Source organism: Mya arenaria, chromosome 17, assembly GCF_026914265.1.
Source record: "Mya arenaria isolate MELC-2E11 chromosome 17, ASM2691426v1".
Taxonomy (NCBI): Eukaryota; Metazoa; Mollusca; class Bivalvia; order Myida; family Myidae; genus Mya; species Mya arenaria.
Genome location: NC_069138.1, coordinates 13,587,560 through 13,604,275, shown reverse-complemented (window position 1 = coordinate 13,604,275; position 16,716 = coordinate 13,587,560). Strand labels below are relative to the sequence as shown.

Here is a 16,716-nt window from a genome sequence, read left to right as displayed (position 1 = left end):
AGGCAAAAAAGATAATACAGTGGCATATTCATGATCAGCAAGCAATACTATCTTTTTGGTCACCAGGTATCCAAATTTCTCCAATGGTTCGATGAAATAGCAATATTATTAATTAGAACTCCGGATACCAATCGTAACAACTCGGCCAACTTTGGCAAGCTTCGGGAATGACTGTTCGATAATGGCCAATGGTTTCCGATACCGTAAAGGGTAAGGTATTAAAAGCATGCTATATCGATGTATTTGATTTCTCTAAAATCACCGTAAATTTGAAATGACATTGTCAAGCTTTTATACTCTTTATACCTTAAAAGATCATGAATTAAAGACATGCTATATCGATGTACTTGATAAAAAAGATCATGGAATATTTGAAATGACAAGCTTAATTATACACCAAATACCTTAAAATATCATCAGTCAAAGGCATGCTATATCGATGTATTCGATCAGAAATCCATCAGAAATCGTTGAACTTCTGAACAGATAAAATAACTGCGATCCTCTTTATTACTTCAATTGTATGCAAACTATTGTACGAAATATCATTTTTATATAGAAATATTATTTTTGTACCCAATATTTTTTACTTAAAATGCAAACTATAAAATTACTGTCAGAAATTTAAGACCTTTAATTAACATGTGCAAGATGTAATTATTAAAGTAATGGGGAATGAACCATTGATTGAAGATATGAAGAAATGGCGGTAATGTTAAACAGGAAGAAAAAAAAGTAGGAATAAATGTAAGAAGGGAAGGAAAGACAGGTGGAAGAAAATATAAGAAAGAAAGGAAAGGACGGTGTTAGGACATCTTAATTAAAGAAGGGTAGGAAATAAAACTGGAATGAAATGAAAGAAGGGAAGGAAATAAAACTGGAATGAAATGAAAGAAGGGAAGGAAATAAAACTGGAATGAAATGAAAGAAGGCGGAAATGTAAGAAGGGTAGGAAATAAAGGTGGAAGGAAAAGTAAGAAGGAAAGGAAATAAAGGTCGAAGGAAATGTAAAAAGGAAAGGAAATAAAGGAGGAAGGAAATGTAAGAATGAAAGTAAATAAAGGTCGAAGGAAATGTAAAAAGGAAAGGAAATAAAGGTGGAAGGAAATGTAAGAAGGAAAGTAAATAAAGGTCGAAGGAAATGTAAGAAGGAATGGAAAGAAAGGTGGAAGGAAATGTAAGAAGGAAATGAAAGAAAGGTGGAAGGAAATGTAAGAAGGAAAGTAAATAAAGGTCGAAGGAAATGTAAGAAGGAAAGGAAATAAAGGTGGAAGGAAATGTAAGAAGGAAAGTAAATAAAGGTCGAAGGAAATGTAAAAAGGAAAGGAAATAAAGGTGGAAGGAAATGTAAGAAGGAAAGGAAATAAAGGTCGAAGGAAATGTAAGAAGGAATGGAAAGAAAGGTGGAAGGAAATGTAAGAAGGAAATGAAAGAAAGGTGGAAGGAAATGTAAGAAGGAAAGTAAATAAAGGTCGAAGGAAATGTAAAAATGAAAGGAAATAAAGGTGGAAGGAAATGTAAGAAGGAATGGAAAGAAAGGTCGAAGAAAATGTAAGAAGGAAAGGAAAGAAAGGTGGAAGGAAATGAAAGAAGGAAAGGAAATAAAGATGGAAGGAAATGTAAGAAGGGAAGGAAAGAAAGGTGGAAAGACATCTACGAAGGAAAAGAAAGATAGGTCAAAGAAAATGTAAGAAAAAGATGGTTGAAGGACAGAAAGGAAAGAAAGGTGGAATGAAATGTTAAATTGACATAAAAGAAAGGTAGAAGGAAATTTTAGAAGGAAATAACCAAATGATAGGAAAGATGAAAAAAAAAATGAAAAATTGTGCAACCATTTAATAATTGTATTGGATAAACGATGGTATTGTTTATTTTTATTTTAATTCGGAAACAATGAAATAAAAAATGAAAAGGCTAATACTGAATTGGAACGTATTCTGCGACAACCAGATTAGGAACTGTAAATGAAAAGAAGTATTCAATTAAACTTTTAATTTAAAGACAGAAAAAAAGAAAGAAAAGAAAGAAAATAAGGAAAGGAGAAGGTACTTGAAGGAAAAGAAATTGAACAGAGGAAAGGAGAGGGTAAACAGAAAATACCGAAATATTAAGAAAAATGAAGGTAAATGGGGAAAAATAACGAAAAACGAAATAACTGCTGAAATTGTAAACTATGTGGTACTTCAGTTAGTAAGTTTCAATGCATTGTACACATTAATACCAAGTTTATGACATTTTTCGACATTTATCTTTTTTTCTTGCAAATTGATCATCTGGTGCACACTTGCTTTAAAGCGCTACCTAACAAATTTATAATGACGGAATAAATACCCACTATGTACCCATTGTGTGTGCGGAGGGACGGACGGGTTTTCCAAAATAATGTTAATGTTTTTTTTTCTTCTTAAAAAATCCCATAAAACGTGTATTTTATACATGTTATTTTTTTAATAGAAAACATAAATCCTAAATAATCTCCAAATCCTAATGACCCCCCCCCCCCTAAACACCCGATTGACGGACGGATCGACGGATCCGTCCGTCCGACACACAGACAGACACACAGGCAGACACACAGACAGGCAACATGACAGACAGACAGGCAGACATACAGACGTCCATTTTTTGTTATCTAATAATGATATCGGGTCTTATTCTCACCTATCCCTCTAACAGGTTTCGTATCTGGCCTGTGGCTGACGCGAGTCGCGCTATAATGTGGCGCCAACTCAGGGAAGCGTGACGGGTCGACGTAACTCTCGCGCTTAATCGTATTTTCCGTAAACCGGATGTTTGGTAATATGCCAGGTTTCTTGACGTAGTCGTATTTTTCTTGGTGCTTGCAGGAAAAATTCACAAGACCTGTTTTAAAAGATGCATATAATTGGAACAAGACAAAAATAGCATAACATAACATAATATTTACATGTAGCTAAAGGCCGCCAGCCTAAAATACAGGACGATTGTTCAGAAGATTGTAAAAGTTAACAACGTTGTTACCGTCATTGTTGTTAACTTTCCAATATTAATAAAAGCTGCACTCTCACAGATGAGATATACCGTTTTTACAACTAAAAAATATTACTGATATATAATGAGCCTGTTAAAAAGCAATTTATTTTTAGATTAATACTGACCTATATGGTGCACCATAGATGGGTATCGCTGTGACTTCCGGTCTAAATCTGGGTTCCAAATTAGGTATGACTGAAATGAATGGTATAAACAGTCCTGTGAAACATGTATGAAATATATGAAAGAAACCACTTAATTTTATATTTCCGCTTTTGTTTTGATATTAATGGTTTTCTCTTTAACATATTTAAACGGGAAACTGATCAGTCTGTTTGTCATGATGTAAATGGCCATTGGTGTTTCAGATATTCAATACTTTAAAGTGACACCCTTATTCGAAATCAATACATACACATGTATAACAAACATTAACGTTAACTGATAAACTACTTACTAAATAATGCATTTATGGAAAATATTTTTTTTAATAATAACAATTTTGTAACACTGTATTTCATAAAAGAACAACCGATTTTTGTACATGATTGGTGAATGCTAAAATGATATACTGTCACTGATAGTCTCGTCAGCCGTAAGGTAGAACTACCGTGTTTATTGCACATTTCTTTCAAATTTAACTCGGCTTCCTTCATAAGAACCATTGTTTTCGACATTTATTCATCCTTTTTGGAATATTAAACATATATCATACATAAAATATATATCATACAAATTTGTCTATAACCAAATTTATTACCAAAAACGTTGTTAACGAATAGTATGTCTTTTGTTTGATGTTAAGTCTTAACTCAGTATTTATACCTACTGTCCCTGGCGGGGCATGCGGTTGACCCCACCCCCATTTGGTACGTGCGATATTTAATTAGGACTAAATGTGTGGTAGGCAGGAACCCAAAACAATATTCGGTATGCAAACTAGCAAAATAGTTGATTAGTCATTCTAAAGCCGTATTCTGGTTGAAAAAACATCAACAACATGGCACGCAATGGCGGGGGTGGGGGATGGGTAGTGGGATTTCATCCTCAACCATTGGCAAGCTCTTGCACGTTTGACTCATGCATGTGGTGGCGTGTTCGAGCCGCATGTTGAGCGAACGTTTATTGATTCATTTCTCTCATATGTACACTATTTCTAGAAAAAATAGGATGCAAAACAGAAATAATATACTTACCGAGGTGCTGGGGATATTCTGATGGTTGAGACCGACCGGATGTGGATTCCCTCGGCGCGTAGGCGACAGGACCCGCAACTCTGGCCTGCTCCGCACGCCCTTAAAATCGCGGAAGTCGACCCGAGTAGTCGTCCTTGGACGGTGGTACTTCCGGGTGAAAACGTTCGTCATAGCGGATTATTCTTTTCCTCGCAAGTGGACCGAAAACTATAACGATTGGATTTAAGTTATTTATCTTATCCTGCTTCCCGGAACTTGTCACACAGCGCTCACTCCTTTCCAAATCAGTTAAGGCCTAGTTCAATTCTAAATCAAATTGAGATTGAAATGTGTTTGGGAAAATAAGAAAATGTAAAGATGCGTTCAACTTGCAAATGAAACAAACTAATGAATGACGTCTAAAGTTGCTATGACAAAACTTCGTGACGTTATGACGTCACAGCAAACGTCACAATGGCGTCCGAATTGTTACTTTCAATGGTGACATACATGTACAGTCACGGTGGGTGAATTAGATAATTTATTTACGAGTTCTAGAAGGAACATGTAAATCGTAGGTAAACATTTCCACTGTCTATACATCAGTGTGTCGATTTTTAGCATCCTCGGCACTCCAGCGTATTCATAACTTACTTGATAAAGGTTACCGGTATGAACACGCTGGGTGCCGAGAATGATTTTTAGGAAAAAGCCAACACAAAGTCAACTTGGGAGGAAAACTGCGCCCGGTGTTGGGCTCGAGTTGTGGAGTTGCTGCTTGTGGAGTTTTGTGCTGTTCTTCCAGGTTTCTTGTTTGTGATTTTATGTTCTATGTCTTTGGCGTTTACCCAGTGCCATTAAATCGGGTTTATGGTTAAACTTTTTGCTACTTAGCTTGTTTCTGTAGCTTTTCGCATAAATATCGAACCGTCGAGCACCGTAACACTAGCAATGGCGCTCTAACAAACTGAGCTTTACGTACGGCTGCTTCTTACCCATACAGAACTACACTCCTCCCCCAATTAACTGAGGCACTTCTACCGTTTACCGCTGTCATCCTTTAAGTAATGTTTGCAGATAAGTGCGTCCAGTGTGGGGCTCGAAGCCACTACCGTCGGAACACAAGCACGCACGGCACTCTTACCAATTTAGCTTACCGGGATGCTGATTCTTAACCAACCTTAAAGCCAAGGCGGCCTCGATTAAAACTTAGTTATAATTAGACGCCATGAAGTTAATTCTTAAAGATTAAGGAAGGGCGAAGAGAGTGAAACAAATGAGCCCCTTCGTAATCATTAAGATTTTACTTCAGTTCATTTAACTGACTTCCTAACTGACAACCTCATTGGTTGAAACATTGTGAACGCAAATTCTGACGCAGGGAGTGTGTATCGGATGGGTGGCTGTAGGCGGACCTTTAAGCACCCGTTAAATTGAAAATCTTAATACTTAGTACTTAATTATTGTCTGTCTGCAATTCCATTGGCTGTAAATGTAGGTTAATGGTGTATGGTGGGCTTAAGCTTTCACCGTGGTCGTTCACATTTGTTTTCGCATAATGTTTCTGCACGCTCAAATTGTATTATGATTATATTATAAATATACTTATAATGTATTTGATAATTTTAATTATATAAAAAGTTATTTTCTTGTGTTTAATAGAAGGTTGAAGCGACATGACATTGGCTGATTATTTAAAGTGACTCTCTTATTCAAAATCTATACAAACACATGTATAACAAACATCAATTTTGACTGATAACCTTTAACTACTTACTAAATAATGCATTTATTGAAAAAGTTAACTACTGATAACAAGATTGTAACCGTGTATTTAATAGCAGAAATCTCAAAAATATTAAATGATTGGTGAATGCTAAAATATTTAGTTTGGTCTACTATAGTCTCATTGGGTAGAAATACCGCGTTTTATGCTCATTTCTTTCAGAATAAACTCGGTATCCTTCATAAGAACCATTGTTTTCGACATTTATTCATCCTTTTTGGAATAATAAAACAATTATTAATTGTGGTAAATCTTATCTGGTAGTAAGAGTGCATCTTTAAATGCACATAAACAATGGCAAACACATATCAATATATGCATACACAGTAATAAAGTAAACAATATTCATCTAAGTATAATAAGGTAATAATAGCATACATATATATGAGTAAAGAATAGTATAGTCCATAATCCCAGTAAAACCCCAACATTTCATGACCTTGATAAACAGCAATTAATTAAACCAAGAAAGAAAAACGAATTATACACATGAATAATAATTATGAGTGCAGTATTGAAACGTTTGTTATATTGTTAGTAGAGGGCCTGCTAGTATGCGATGAGATATATGGGTATTAACTACTTAAAGGGACTCGCCCATGGTTTGTAAAATGCACTATTTCTTTCTGACGAAAAGTGTTGCAAGTCATTAGACGTGTTACTTAAAACTAATATCTGACAGCTGGAACCCTTCAGCAAATTTTGACATTTGCATATCGTTTGAATACCACAATTTTCATTAGCATTAACCTACGGCTTTCAACGATTTCGTTATTGCGTGATTGGTTGGTTGAGATTATCACGTGATGTTATCAATGTATTGTTCTAACGTCAAAATATCCATATCTGTCTTTAAAGTCCTTGTGGCCTAGTGGTTACAGCTGCAGTTATCTAACTGTTTCTTCACTTTACCGGCGTAGGTAAATCCACAATAGTTTTTATATTCTTATTATATTTTTTGAAATTTCGATGTCATAGAGTAAAATAATGATAAAATAGGAGTTTTCAGATGCATTATCGGGAAAACTTATTTTTGGGTCAAGAGTTGAGCGAGTCCCTTTAAATTTCATAGTTATCCAAAATGTATGTTAAAAATGTATAGATAAAAAACAATACAACTCTGGCATACACTGTGACCAAAACCCAACGGAAATTTAACACAGAAAGGAAAATTTCAATATGTGATTATGTTGCAAAATAACTGATTTTAAATTCTTCAAGATAAACGTGTTACAGTTCATTTTGTCTGGCACTCTTTAGATGCCAGTCATCTCCGACTTCTTGATCGTTGTTCCCTCTCTGGACTCGTGTTTGGCGGACATAGGATCCAGCTTACTGTCAAGTGAATCGAGGAACTCGAGCGAACTTCTCGTGTCTCGATAGCGCTTAAATGCTGCCCCTCCATGACGAGCGGTATCCTTGCTGTACCAGTATTTGCCGCACTTGGATTGAGCGTAAGTACGACCCCGATACCTCCCCAACTTGGGGGCTTCTTTTTTAATTGTTTTCCACAGGGCATTTACAACTGAAATGAAAAAACTCATATGATATATACGTAAAGTACGAAGAGCGCTCGTATAAGCAATGATTTACACGAATACGTTTGGGAAAGTTGAAGCGGAGTTCCTAAACAAAGCAAACCACCCATCACATTATCATTTAAAAGTGATTTATGCGTATGAAGATATCTTATTTCTTGTCAAAAAAACATCATTGACTGTATTTACCAAAGACATCATTTTTAATTTCATGTATGTTTTCTAAACAGCAGCGAAGAGAAAATATAAAATGTAACAGAACTAAACAAACCATCATCATCGTTTCCACCACCACCTCCCCCTCCATTGCCGCCCTTGCCCCCACCTCTAGATCCACCATCGCCTCCTTCATTTTCACCTCGTCTACCTCCACCTCCTCCTCTCAAAGTCCCACCAGCGTTTGCAGACGCCTGTGGCTCTGATGTGGCTTGCATCATTTGTCTCTGTAAATCTTCATATGTGTTCATTCCGCATTTCTCGGTGACGAGAACTGGGTTCAACTCCTTTGCAGTTTGAAAGTCCTGTCTAGCCAAATCGGTGTTTCCAAGAGCTGTGTTTGCCAGGCATAAGCCGATGTGTGATGTGGTGTGGGTCAGGCATAATTCGATGGCGTTTTCATAATATGATTTTGCTGATTGGAAATCGCCTTTCTTCAGGTAAATGCGTGCAAGGTCATGAAATAGCCAGCAAAGTTCAGGATCGCTCAGGTCGCCCCCCCTGTCGCACGATGGCAATCGATTTTTGGTAGTGTTCCGCAGCTGTCTCATTGTAATCTTTCATACTGAAAAAGTCACCAAGTCTTTTGAAACACTGCCAGTTCCTTGGAAACCTAATTGTTAGATTACGGAATATTTCGACAGCTCTGTCCAATGTGACGCCACAATGACATTCATGTTCCGCCATTGCAAGCTCTTTTTGAAAGCCATTGCTGACCTGCGCAGCTTTTTGATAGTCTTCAAGTCCATTCGTTGCTTGTCCGAGGATGAAATAAGACTTCGCTCTCCACATAAGCGCCTGATAGTTGTTAGGATTCTGTCTGAGAACATTTGTGAAAATCTCTGCCGCACCTGCTTTATTACACCTATTAAACATCAATGCTCCTGACAGAAACGACATGATTGTTTGTAATTTGCTTGATGAACTGCGCAGTTTTTAATATTACTTCCTGTTTATGTCAGTCTGGACCCACGTGATCTGAATCGCGCGATTGCTTGATACTTGGTAAAACTTCTTCAAATGAGACGGGAAATAGTTAGCCGTAACTGCCTGCTGTTATTCGGTGGAAGAAACGTCAACAGATCACTTAACAAGGCCCTAAATAATTATTTCTAGTGATTTGAAATATCGCAAGTCATGCGTTAGGTAAATAAAATAAAAGGAGAAAAAAGAAATAAACACACATTCCGGATGTGTCGTGCAGTATCTGAAACGGGTCGTAAACTGGTACAAAATCAATCGAAGCCGACTATTGATTAAGAATAAACTTGTTTACTGTTTTGGAAGACGACTGCGATTTATAGGTGCATGTACATATGCGTTGTATTTTTTAAGTTTGTGTGAAGTGGGAAGGAAGAAAAACCTGGCACCATATGGCTAATTGACTTGGAATGTATTTAACTAAGAAGCCGTTTGGTTATACATGTACATAATAAATTATATATATTGTGATAGCCTCGGCGCGTAATTTGACTTCAATATAACTGATAATAACAACAAATTATGACAATTGGAATTAATAAACTGTCTCCTTGAATCAAGGGACATAATGGTTGTATCGTTTTTTTTTTGTCTCGACCAGCCTTTACATGATAGCTTGTTTTTCGTTTCTTGTTTCACAACTTTTTAAGACCGAAAAACGAAAAACAGTATAAATTAATCTTTTACTTGTTTTGTATTCCGAGGGGAAAATTAAAAAAAGTACGGAACAATCCTACTAACTGGTTTTCTATTCAGTCATAAGGAAAACGAAAAATGATTTGTATTCTCCATTTTCTTTTATAAAAAACAACAACAAATACAGTGTATACACAGATCATTCATATCTTTAGTCTTTTGTTATGTCGCCCGAGTTATAGACACATCCATATAAAAAAATCTCCCATCCCCGCGTTTTTTAACGTTTTATCAACGATTCAATGTTTTACAAATCGTAACATATCATTCAGATGAATCATGGATGTAAACAAAGTAAGGAAACAATTTTCACGGTAATTAATTGTGATAGCTGGTGATGGCGGAGTGCAAAAGGTCAAGGCATTGTGATAGCTGGTGTTGGCGGAGTGAAAAAGGTCAAGGCATTGTGATAGCTGGTTTTGGCGGCGTGCAAAATGTCAAGGCATTGTGATAGCTGGTTTTGGCGGCGTGCAAAAGGTCAAAGCATTGTGATAGCTGGTTTTGGCGGCGTGCAAAAGGTCAAGGCATTGTGATAGCTGGTGATGGCGGCGTGCAAAAGGTCAAGGCATTGTGATAGCTGGTTTGTCAGTGTGCAAAAGGTCAAGGCATTGTGATAGCTGGTTTTGCAGCGTGCAAAAGGTCAAGGCATTGTGATAGCTGGTTTTGGCAGCGTGCAAAAGGTCAAAGCATTGTGATAGCTGGTTTTGTCAGGGTGCAAAAGGTCAAGGCATTGTGATAGCTGGTGTTGGCAGCGTGCAAAAGGTCATGGCATTGTGATAAATGGTTTTGGCAGCGTGATGTGCAAAAGGTCGAGACATTGTGACAGCCTTTGCGTTGACATCGGTTTAGTGCAGAATGTCAATTGTGCATAGTCAATGCATTGTGGTAGCCTTGGTATTGACATCGGTGGCGTGCAAAAGGTAACGCAAAAGGTCAAGGATGTTAAATAAGTGACAAAAACTACATTATAAAAGTTCGTTAAGTATGAATGTTTGCTCTATATAGATATTAACTTCGGAAGAAACCAAATCGCCATATCTTAAACTTGAGCTAGATATTTTGCAGACAAATATTCTGACCAAGTTTTGACAAAAATAGTTGAATTTATGACGTGTAATGATTTTCCTAAGATGTGACCTAGAATTTGACCCAAGATGACCCATATTCATATATATTCAAGATAACATGCCGACAAATAGTCTGACCAAGTTTAAATACCATTGGATAAAAACTCTTGATTTTATTACATAAAATGAAGCTTAAACGCAGAATTGTTAACGCACGCCCGCCCGTTTTTCGCCATTTTATAACCCTTATTTTTTCGATGAAAAATCCGGCTTAAAAGTGACACTGAACATGCTGGAAGGATGCTAAAAATGTCAATCTCCACTCTTGTGGAGATTTTAACCGAGTTAATTAAACATCGTTCCAGCTGCTTAAGGAGCCATGGAATGGACATAAAAATGCTAAAAATGGATTTCTGTCATTTAACATGAAGGTATGTGGAGTTTTGCCCGTTAACAGTGACCTTGAATGTATGTTTTTTATCCTTTAACAGTGATTTTTAAGGTATGTGGGTTTTTGTCCTTGAACAGTGACCTTGAAGGTATGTTGTGTTTTGTCCTTTAACATTGACCTTGAAAGTATGTGGTTTTTTGTCCTTGAACAGTGACCTTGAATGTATGTGGACTTATGTCCTTCAACAGTGACATTGAAGGTTTGTGGTTTTCTGTCCTTGAACAGTGACCTTTAAGGTATGTGGACTTATTTCCTTGAAGTGATATTGAAGGTTTGTGGTTTTCTGTCCTTGAACAGTGACCTTTAAGGTATGTGGACTTATTTCCTTGAACAGTGACATTGAAGGTTTGTGGTTTTCTGTCCTTGAACAGTGACCTTTCAGGTATGTGGACTTATTTCCTTGAACAGTGACATTGAAGGTTTGTGGTTTTCTGTCCTTGTGACCTTGACCTTTCACCTTGTTCTTGACGGCAAGTGGATCTATGTCCTGTAACTGTGACTGGCTTTGAAGGTATGTGTAATTCTGTCCTTTAACAGTGGCATTCAAGGTATGTTCAAGGTATGCTGATTTCTATCCTTTAATAATGACGTTAACCTTGAAGGTATGTTTATTTCTGTTCTTTAACAGTGACCTTGACTTGAAGGTTTGTTCTATTATGTCCTGTAACAGTGACATTGATGGTATGTGGATTTCTGACCTTTGACAGTGACATTGATGGTATGTGGATTTCTGACCTTTGACAGTGACATTGATGGTATGTGGATTTCTGACCTTTGACAGTGACATTGACCTTGAAGATATGTAGATTGCTCTCCTTCAACAGTGACCTTAACCTCGAAGGTGTTGTTAAATTAGCACATTGATTTTTTTTTGGTGCACATCTTTGCCAAGTTATATTAAAATTGAACCAATGTTTGAGGAGTTATGGAGCAGACAAAGACTAATTGTGAACTAATTTGCAACTACAAACCCTTCTCAAAAATGACGGTTTTTACAAAAATGCGCTTAAAATCCAGAAAAAAATGCTTTTAACAAAGAAGAAATGCGCTTAAGTGCATTACTGCACTTTCAACGCAGAAAAAAATGAGCCTTTAACGCAGAAAAACTATGCCTTTTATGCAGAAAAAAATGCGCTATAGTGCATTGATGCACTTTTAGTCCAAATTAAAACGCTTTTTTGCAGAATAAATGCGCTTTAGTCAGAAAAAGTGCACTTATTCCAGTTTTTAATTCACTCGGTCAAAAAAATATTATAATACAGTGCCAATACCGCTGTGTTTAATGCAGATTTAATGTGCATTTAAACACACTTTTTGGGAAGGGTGTAAATGCTCCCCGATTTTTATCTGGAAGCATAACAAAGCAAATGTTTGGTAAAAGAACAACAAAAGTCCACAGATAACAAGACCAATGTATTTCCAGTCATCACCAATCAACAACTAAATTTAACAGCCTTTTATAAACTTAACACATTATCATGTATATGAAACATTCAATCAATTACAATATTGTACTTCAAATAATTAAAATACATTCTTTATCACATGCATTAGGAATGATTTTCATACAAAACATGAAAGACAAGGTATTGTCAGTAAGGTCAGGAATTTTATTTAACAAAATTATAAAAACGTTTTGAAACAAGTGTGATATTTAATTTACAAAATTGATAATAAAATATTCAAATCTTTTTGAGTAAAAAACAATAAAAAAAAGTCAAAATAATTGTATAATTTCTACTTAGTGTGAAAGATAGGGAAAAAGAGACCAAATTTAATCTTTATAAAACTAAGTATTTTTTTTTCTTACTCTCCTCATTCGAATGCCAAAATAGATGTTTAACAATTAACTTGAAATGGTACACAACACACTTCAAACACGAGTTACACGATGATAGTCAATCTTTTACTATAAAAATAACATCATACTACTATATATAATGGTGCATGGTAACCTTCCCCAAAATATATGCTATTACTCTGTTTACGATTGGAGCTATAAATACATTTAATAATACAGGCACTATCTACATGCAACATTTTCAAAACCATAACCAATCTTATAAGATAACGATGCCATTTATTTAAAATGAGGACATTTTTCTTACTAGGTGGGTATTTTAAGGACAAATGAAGGGTTTTAATATAATTGTTTGAACATCAGTCAGTAGTCTGTTTACCAACCAATATGTGTGTATATATACGTACATCGAATTAGGTTGCAGACGACAGATTAAATATATCTATTTACCCGAATCACTATGACAATATTCTGGTCTATTATGGAATGCTATATCTACATAAACTAACATATTTGAAGAGCACTTCAAGTAATTAGAGAGCTCTGCAAATAATTAGAGAGTACTTCAAATAATTAGGAAACTCTTCAAATAATTAGGGAACTCTTCAAATAATTAGAGAGTACTTCAAATAATTAGGAAACTCTTCAAATAATTAGGGAACTCTTCAAATAATTAGAGAGTACTTCAAATAATTAGGAAACTCTTCAAATAATTAGGGAACTCTTCAAATAATTAGAGAGTACTTCAAATAATTAGGAAACTCTTCAAATAATTAGGGAACTCTTCAAATAATTAGAGAACTCTTCAAATAATTAAAAAGCTCTTCAAATGATTTGGGTTTTCAGCCTCAATGATGAATTTTGTTCTCATTAAGAGAATGTATAGTTAAACATATAGGGTTAAAGTCAGGGTTTAAAAAGGACAGGGTGCTGCAGAAAAGAAACAGGGAGCTAATGACGGATTTAAGGTCACAGTTGTTCTGAATGAAAAAGACATAAATATTTAAAAAAAATGACCAACAAGTGTTAGAAATGTGTTAACTTAGCTGCTTTTAACTGCCATATACTATTAGATTAAGTTTGTAAGTATTTGTAACCATGTAAGTTATTTAAATAAAACAGTTTGACTATCTTCATCATTTAATTCTAAGAAAGCAGGACTCCATGAAGGTAGATTTGGGAGCTCGCAATAAAGGCCAGGGTCCAGCACCCTCCCATGAAGGCAGATTTGGGAGCTAGCAATAAAGGCCAGGGTTGAGCACCCTCCCATAACTCTTTAGCTTCAACTCTATAAACATTGAAATTGAATTACTTCTTTGTTAAGACATGATTAAAAATATTTCAAAATAATATATATTATAAATATAGTAGATACAGATGTAATGTACAACTGATTTCTGTACAAGAGATCAAATTATATGCAAAATATATATACATGTACACGAACAAATATATAATCAATATATTTAATTATTATAATAAGATATACTGTAAAACTGCGATCGTTCGAACAAGCAGTCGTTCGAGAACCGGCGTTCCCTCGAGGTCGGAGCTTGGTCCCGAACTTTTTCCTTCTATTTTCATATAAAATAAACCTACGCTGCATCGAAACCTAATTATGTCGAGGAGTCGAGCAATATTCTTGGTCCCAAGTACACAAATCATGCACAAAACCTTATGGCTCCCTCGGGTCATAATTTCATACTTTTTTCCGAACGCATGTTCCAAAATAAACAAACAATTGCTAGGTATTTAAATTTTCGCAAGTTGTAAAAATTGCAATGACAGTTGAAAGGCAATTTATAAGGTGTGAACAACCGTTTAACAATGTTAACGCATGACCGATATTAGTTGATATGGGCAGTTTAGGACATAATAATGAGAAGTTAATGACGAGCAGTTAATTGTGAGAAATGTAAATGAGTAATAAAAATATGAATAAACACTACGATATCGATCCAGCATTGGAATCTCTGAAAATATTTCCTTTTTGTCACTTTGCTTTGCAATATGGCTATTTGGTAAAATTTTTTACTGATTTATTGATATTTCTTTTACATTTTATATTTAAGTATACATAAAGTAAACGACAGCCTTTGAACATATCAGCGATTTCCACAACGCAACACATAATCGTTGTCTTAGTAAACAGACTACTTCATACTTGAAATACACTGAAATATATTTCATAACAGACTGGAGAATTGAAAATCGGGTTGTTCGAAACATCGGTTCCCTCGAGGTTTAGGCTCGGTCCCCGGCGACTTCGAGCGATCGCAGTTTTACTGTATATGCAATACAACAAATGTTACAATTTGTAATGAACACAACCTTTTCATACATCGTAATATTATTGTTAAGTGGAAGAATAATGCCTTATTTTAATCGTTCATAACAAATGTAAGGCAACAATTACATAATCACATGGAAAAATATGACATTCACTACCAAAACATTCAGTTCAAAGAACAGTTTGCCACAAAGATATATTTTTTTAACTCTGTAAAACTGATACAAGACGTTTTTATTGCAGCTAATGTGACATTACAAAAACAAACAAACAAGAGCACTGCCGATTATCCCATATAGTGACATCACTTCCTGTTTCTTGATTTCACCATTCTTACGTCAAATGGTGACATCATTGAGTTTTTACTATTGCATGATGGCATCATTCTCTTTTGTCGCATGGTTTCATGATTTCCTGTACATTGATCATACAATCATAACATTGACATAAATTTTGTCAAAACGACATCATTGAGGCGTTATCACATCAAATAAATTATTATTACATTATGTCATCACTCCTGTCACTATGACATCACATCCAAATTGCTATGGCGACAATTACTGAAGAAGATAATAAATGAAGAGTAACTGGATAACATGAAAACATCAGTTCATGCCATGATGACATCACTTCCTGTGAGACAGATCACTATGGCAACTGGAGAAACTTTTATATGAAGAGTTACTTGACATGCGTCTCCTCATGTAGGTGGGTAGGATGGTCATCTTTGTATGGGGACACACTTCCAGGATTGGCTCATTGGTCCACAGTTGCTAAAAAAAATAAAAAATAAGTTGACCTTTAGCTTACAAGTATAGACAATAACAATTAAGAAAAATATTCTTTGATTAAATGTTTTTCTTCTTTTTTCACAGCAACTGAAATGTTGAACAAAAGTGGTGACAATACAAATGTTAAGCATTAATTGAAGTAAATGGTTCACATCTGCAATAAGGCAATATTAGCTGAGGCAGTGTATGATTTTTTTTATAAACTCTTTCCAACTGACGAAGCAGATGAGTAAAACACTAATGTTTCAGGCTATAAACAACACAAATTTAAAAAGCTTTTAAATAGACAGTAATCAAAGGAATTATAATGTGGAGCGACTGCCAATCCTCGTCTGTTATTGTTTTTCCCAGCCAAACAAGGGGAATAACTTGACAACTACTAAAGCAAGAGTGATGTGCCTTGATTCATGTATGTGCATTGTCTCTTGTAATTATATGCACCAAATTTCATATCAATACTTTCAACAGATTTTGATTTATGGCCAAAGATATGCACAGCGCCAGAGATGCAAATGCTTAAAATGATACCTTTTTTAACAGCTATGACTATACCTTGACAAGTTTTCATTGAAAAATGGACAAGCAGATACTAAATTAAAACACATCAATATATTAACCTCATTCTCGTGTTTTCTCCACTTTAAAACAGCTTCGTCGTCCCCGAACGAACCCGAGAAACTGATTATAAGAGGCTCGTTTTTGCAACTGGAAAGAGAGATTCATCAATAGGAATTTTTTTTATAATGTACATTTAGAAGGATGCTAAAAGCAAGCCCGAATTACATACTTATGAAAAATATATCTGAATTTGAACTAAGTTAACTTTTATTTTTTCAATGATGTAAAATCACACATCTTTGACACTTAACATATTAACACATTCAATTTGTTAAAGGGGCTGTACTCCGT

At 35.3% G+C, this 16,716-nt stretch overlaps 3 protein-coding genes across 6 annotated transcripts in view; all 3 read right to left on the bottom strand.

Moving 5' to 3' along the window:
* Positions 1-1,914: 1,914 nt before the first annotated feature.
* LOC128223203 (uncharacterized) lies at positions 1,915-4,379 on the bottom strand. The gene is made up of 4 exons (XM_052932494.1): positions 4,209-4,379; positions 3,138-3,207; positions 2,662-2,862; positions 1,915-1,958 (listed from the first exon to the last, which is right to left on the bottom strand). The coding sequence occupies exons 1-4, from the start codon at positions 4,377-4,379 to the stop codon at positions 1,915-1,917; spliced, it is 486 nt and encodes a 161-aa protein (XP_052788454.1).
* A 1,768-nt stretch (positions 4,380-6,147) lies between these two features.
* Positions 6,148-8,679, bottom strand: LOC128224261 (short stature homeobox protein 2-like). The gene is made up of 2 exons (XM_052934067.1): positions 7,783-8,679; positions 6,148-7,498 (listed from the first exon to the last, which is right to left on the bottom strand). The coding sequence occupies exons 1-2, from the start codon at positions 8,276-8,278 to the stop codon at positions 7,230-7,232; spliced, it is 765 nt and encodes a 254-aa protein (XP_052790027.1). The 5' UTR covers positions 8,279-8,679; the 3' UTR covers positions 6,148-7,229.
* Positions 8,680-12,322: 3,643 nt separating this feature from the next.
* LOC128224223 (uncharacterized) overlaps positions 12,323-16,716 on the bottom strand; it is a 130,368-nt gene continuing 125,974 nt past the window's right edge. For all 4 annotated transcript variants that reach the window (XM_052934012.1, XM_052934014.1, XM_052934013.1 and 1 more), the window contains 2 exons: positions 16,425-16,512; positions 12,323-15,789 (listed from right to left, as the gene is read on the bottom strand). In XM_052934012.1, coding sequence (XP_052789972.1) covers positions 15,643-15,789; positions 16,425-16,512 — 235 coding nt within the window. In that variant the 3' untranslated portion in view covers positions 12,323-15,642. The remainder of the gene's footprint in view (positions 15,790-16,424; positions 16,513-16,716) is intronic.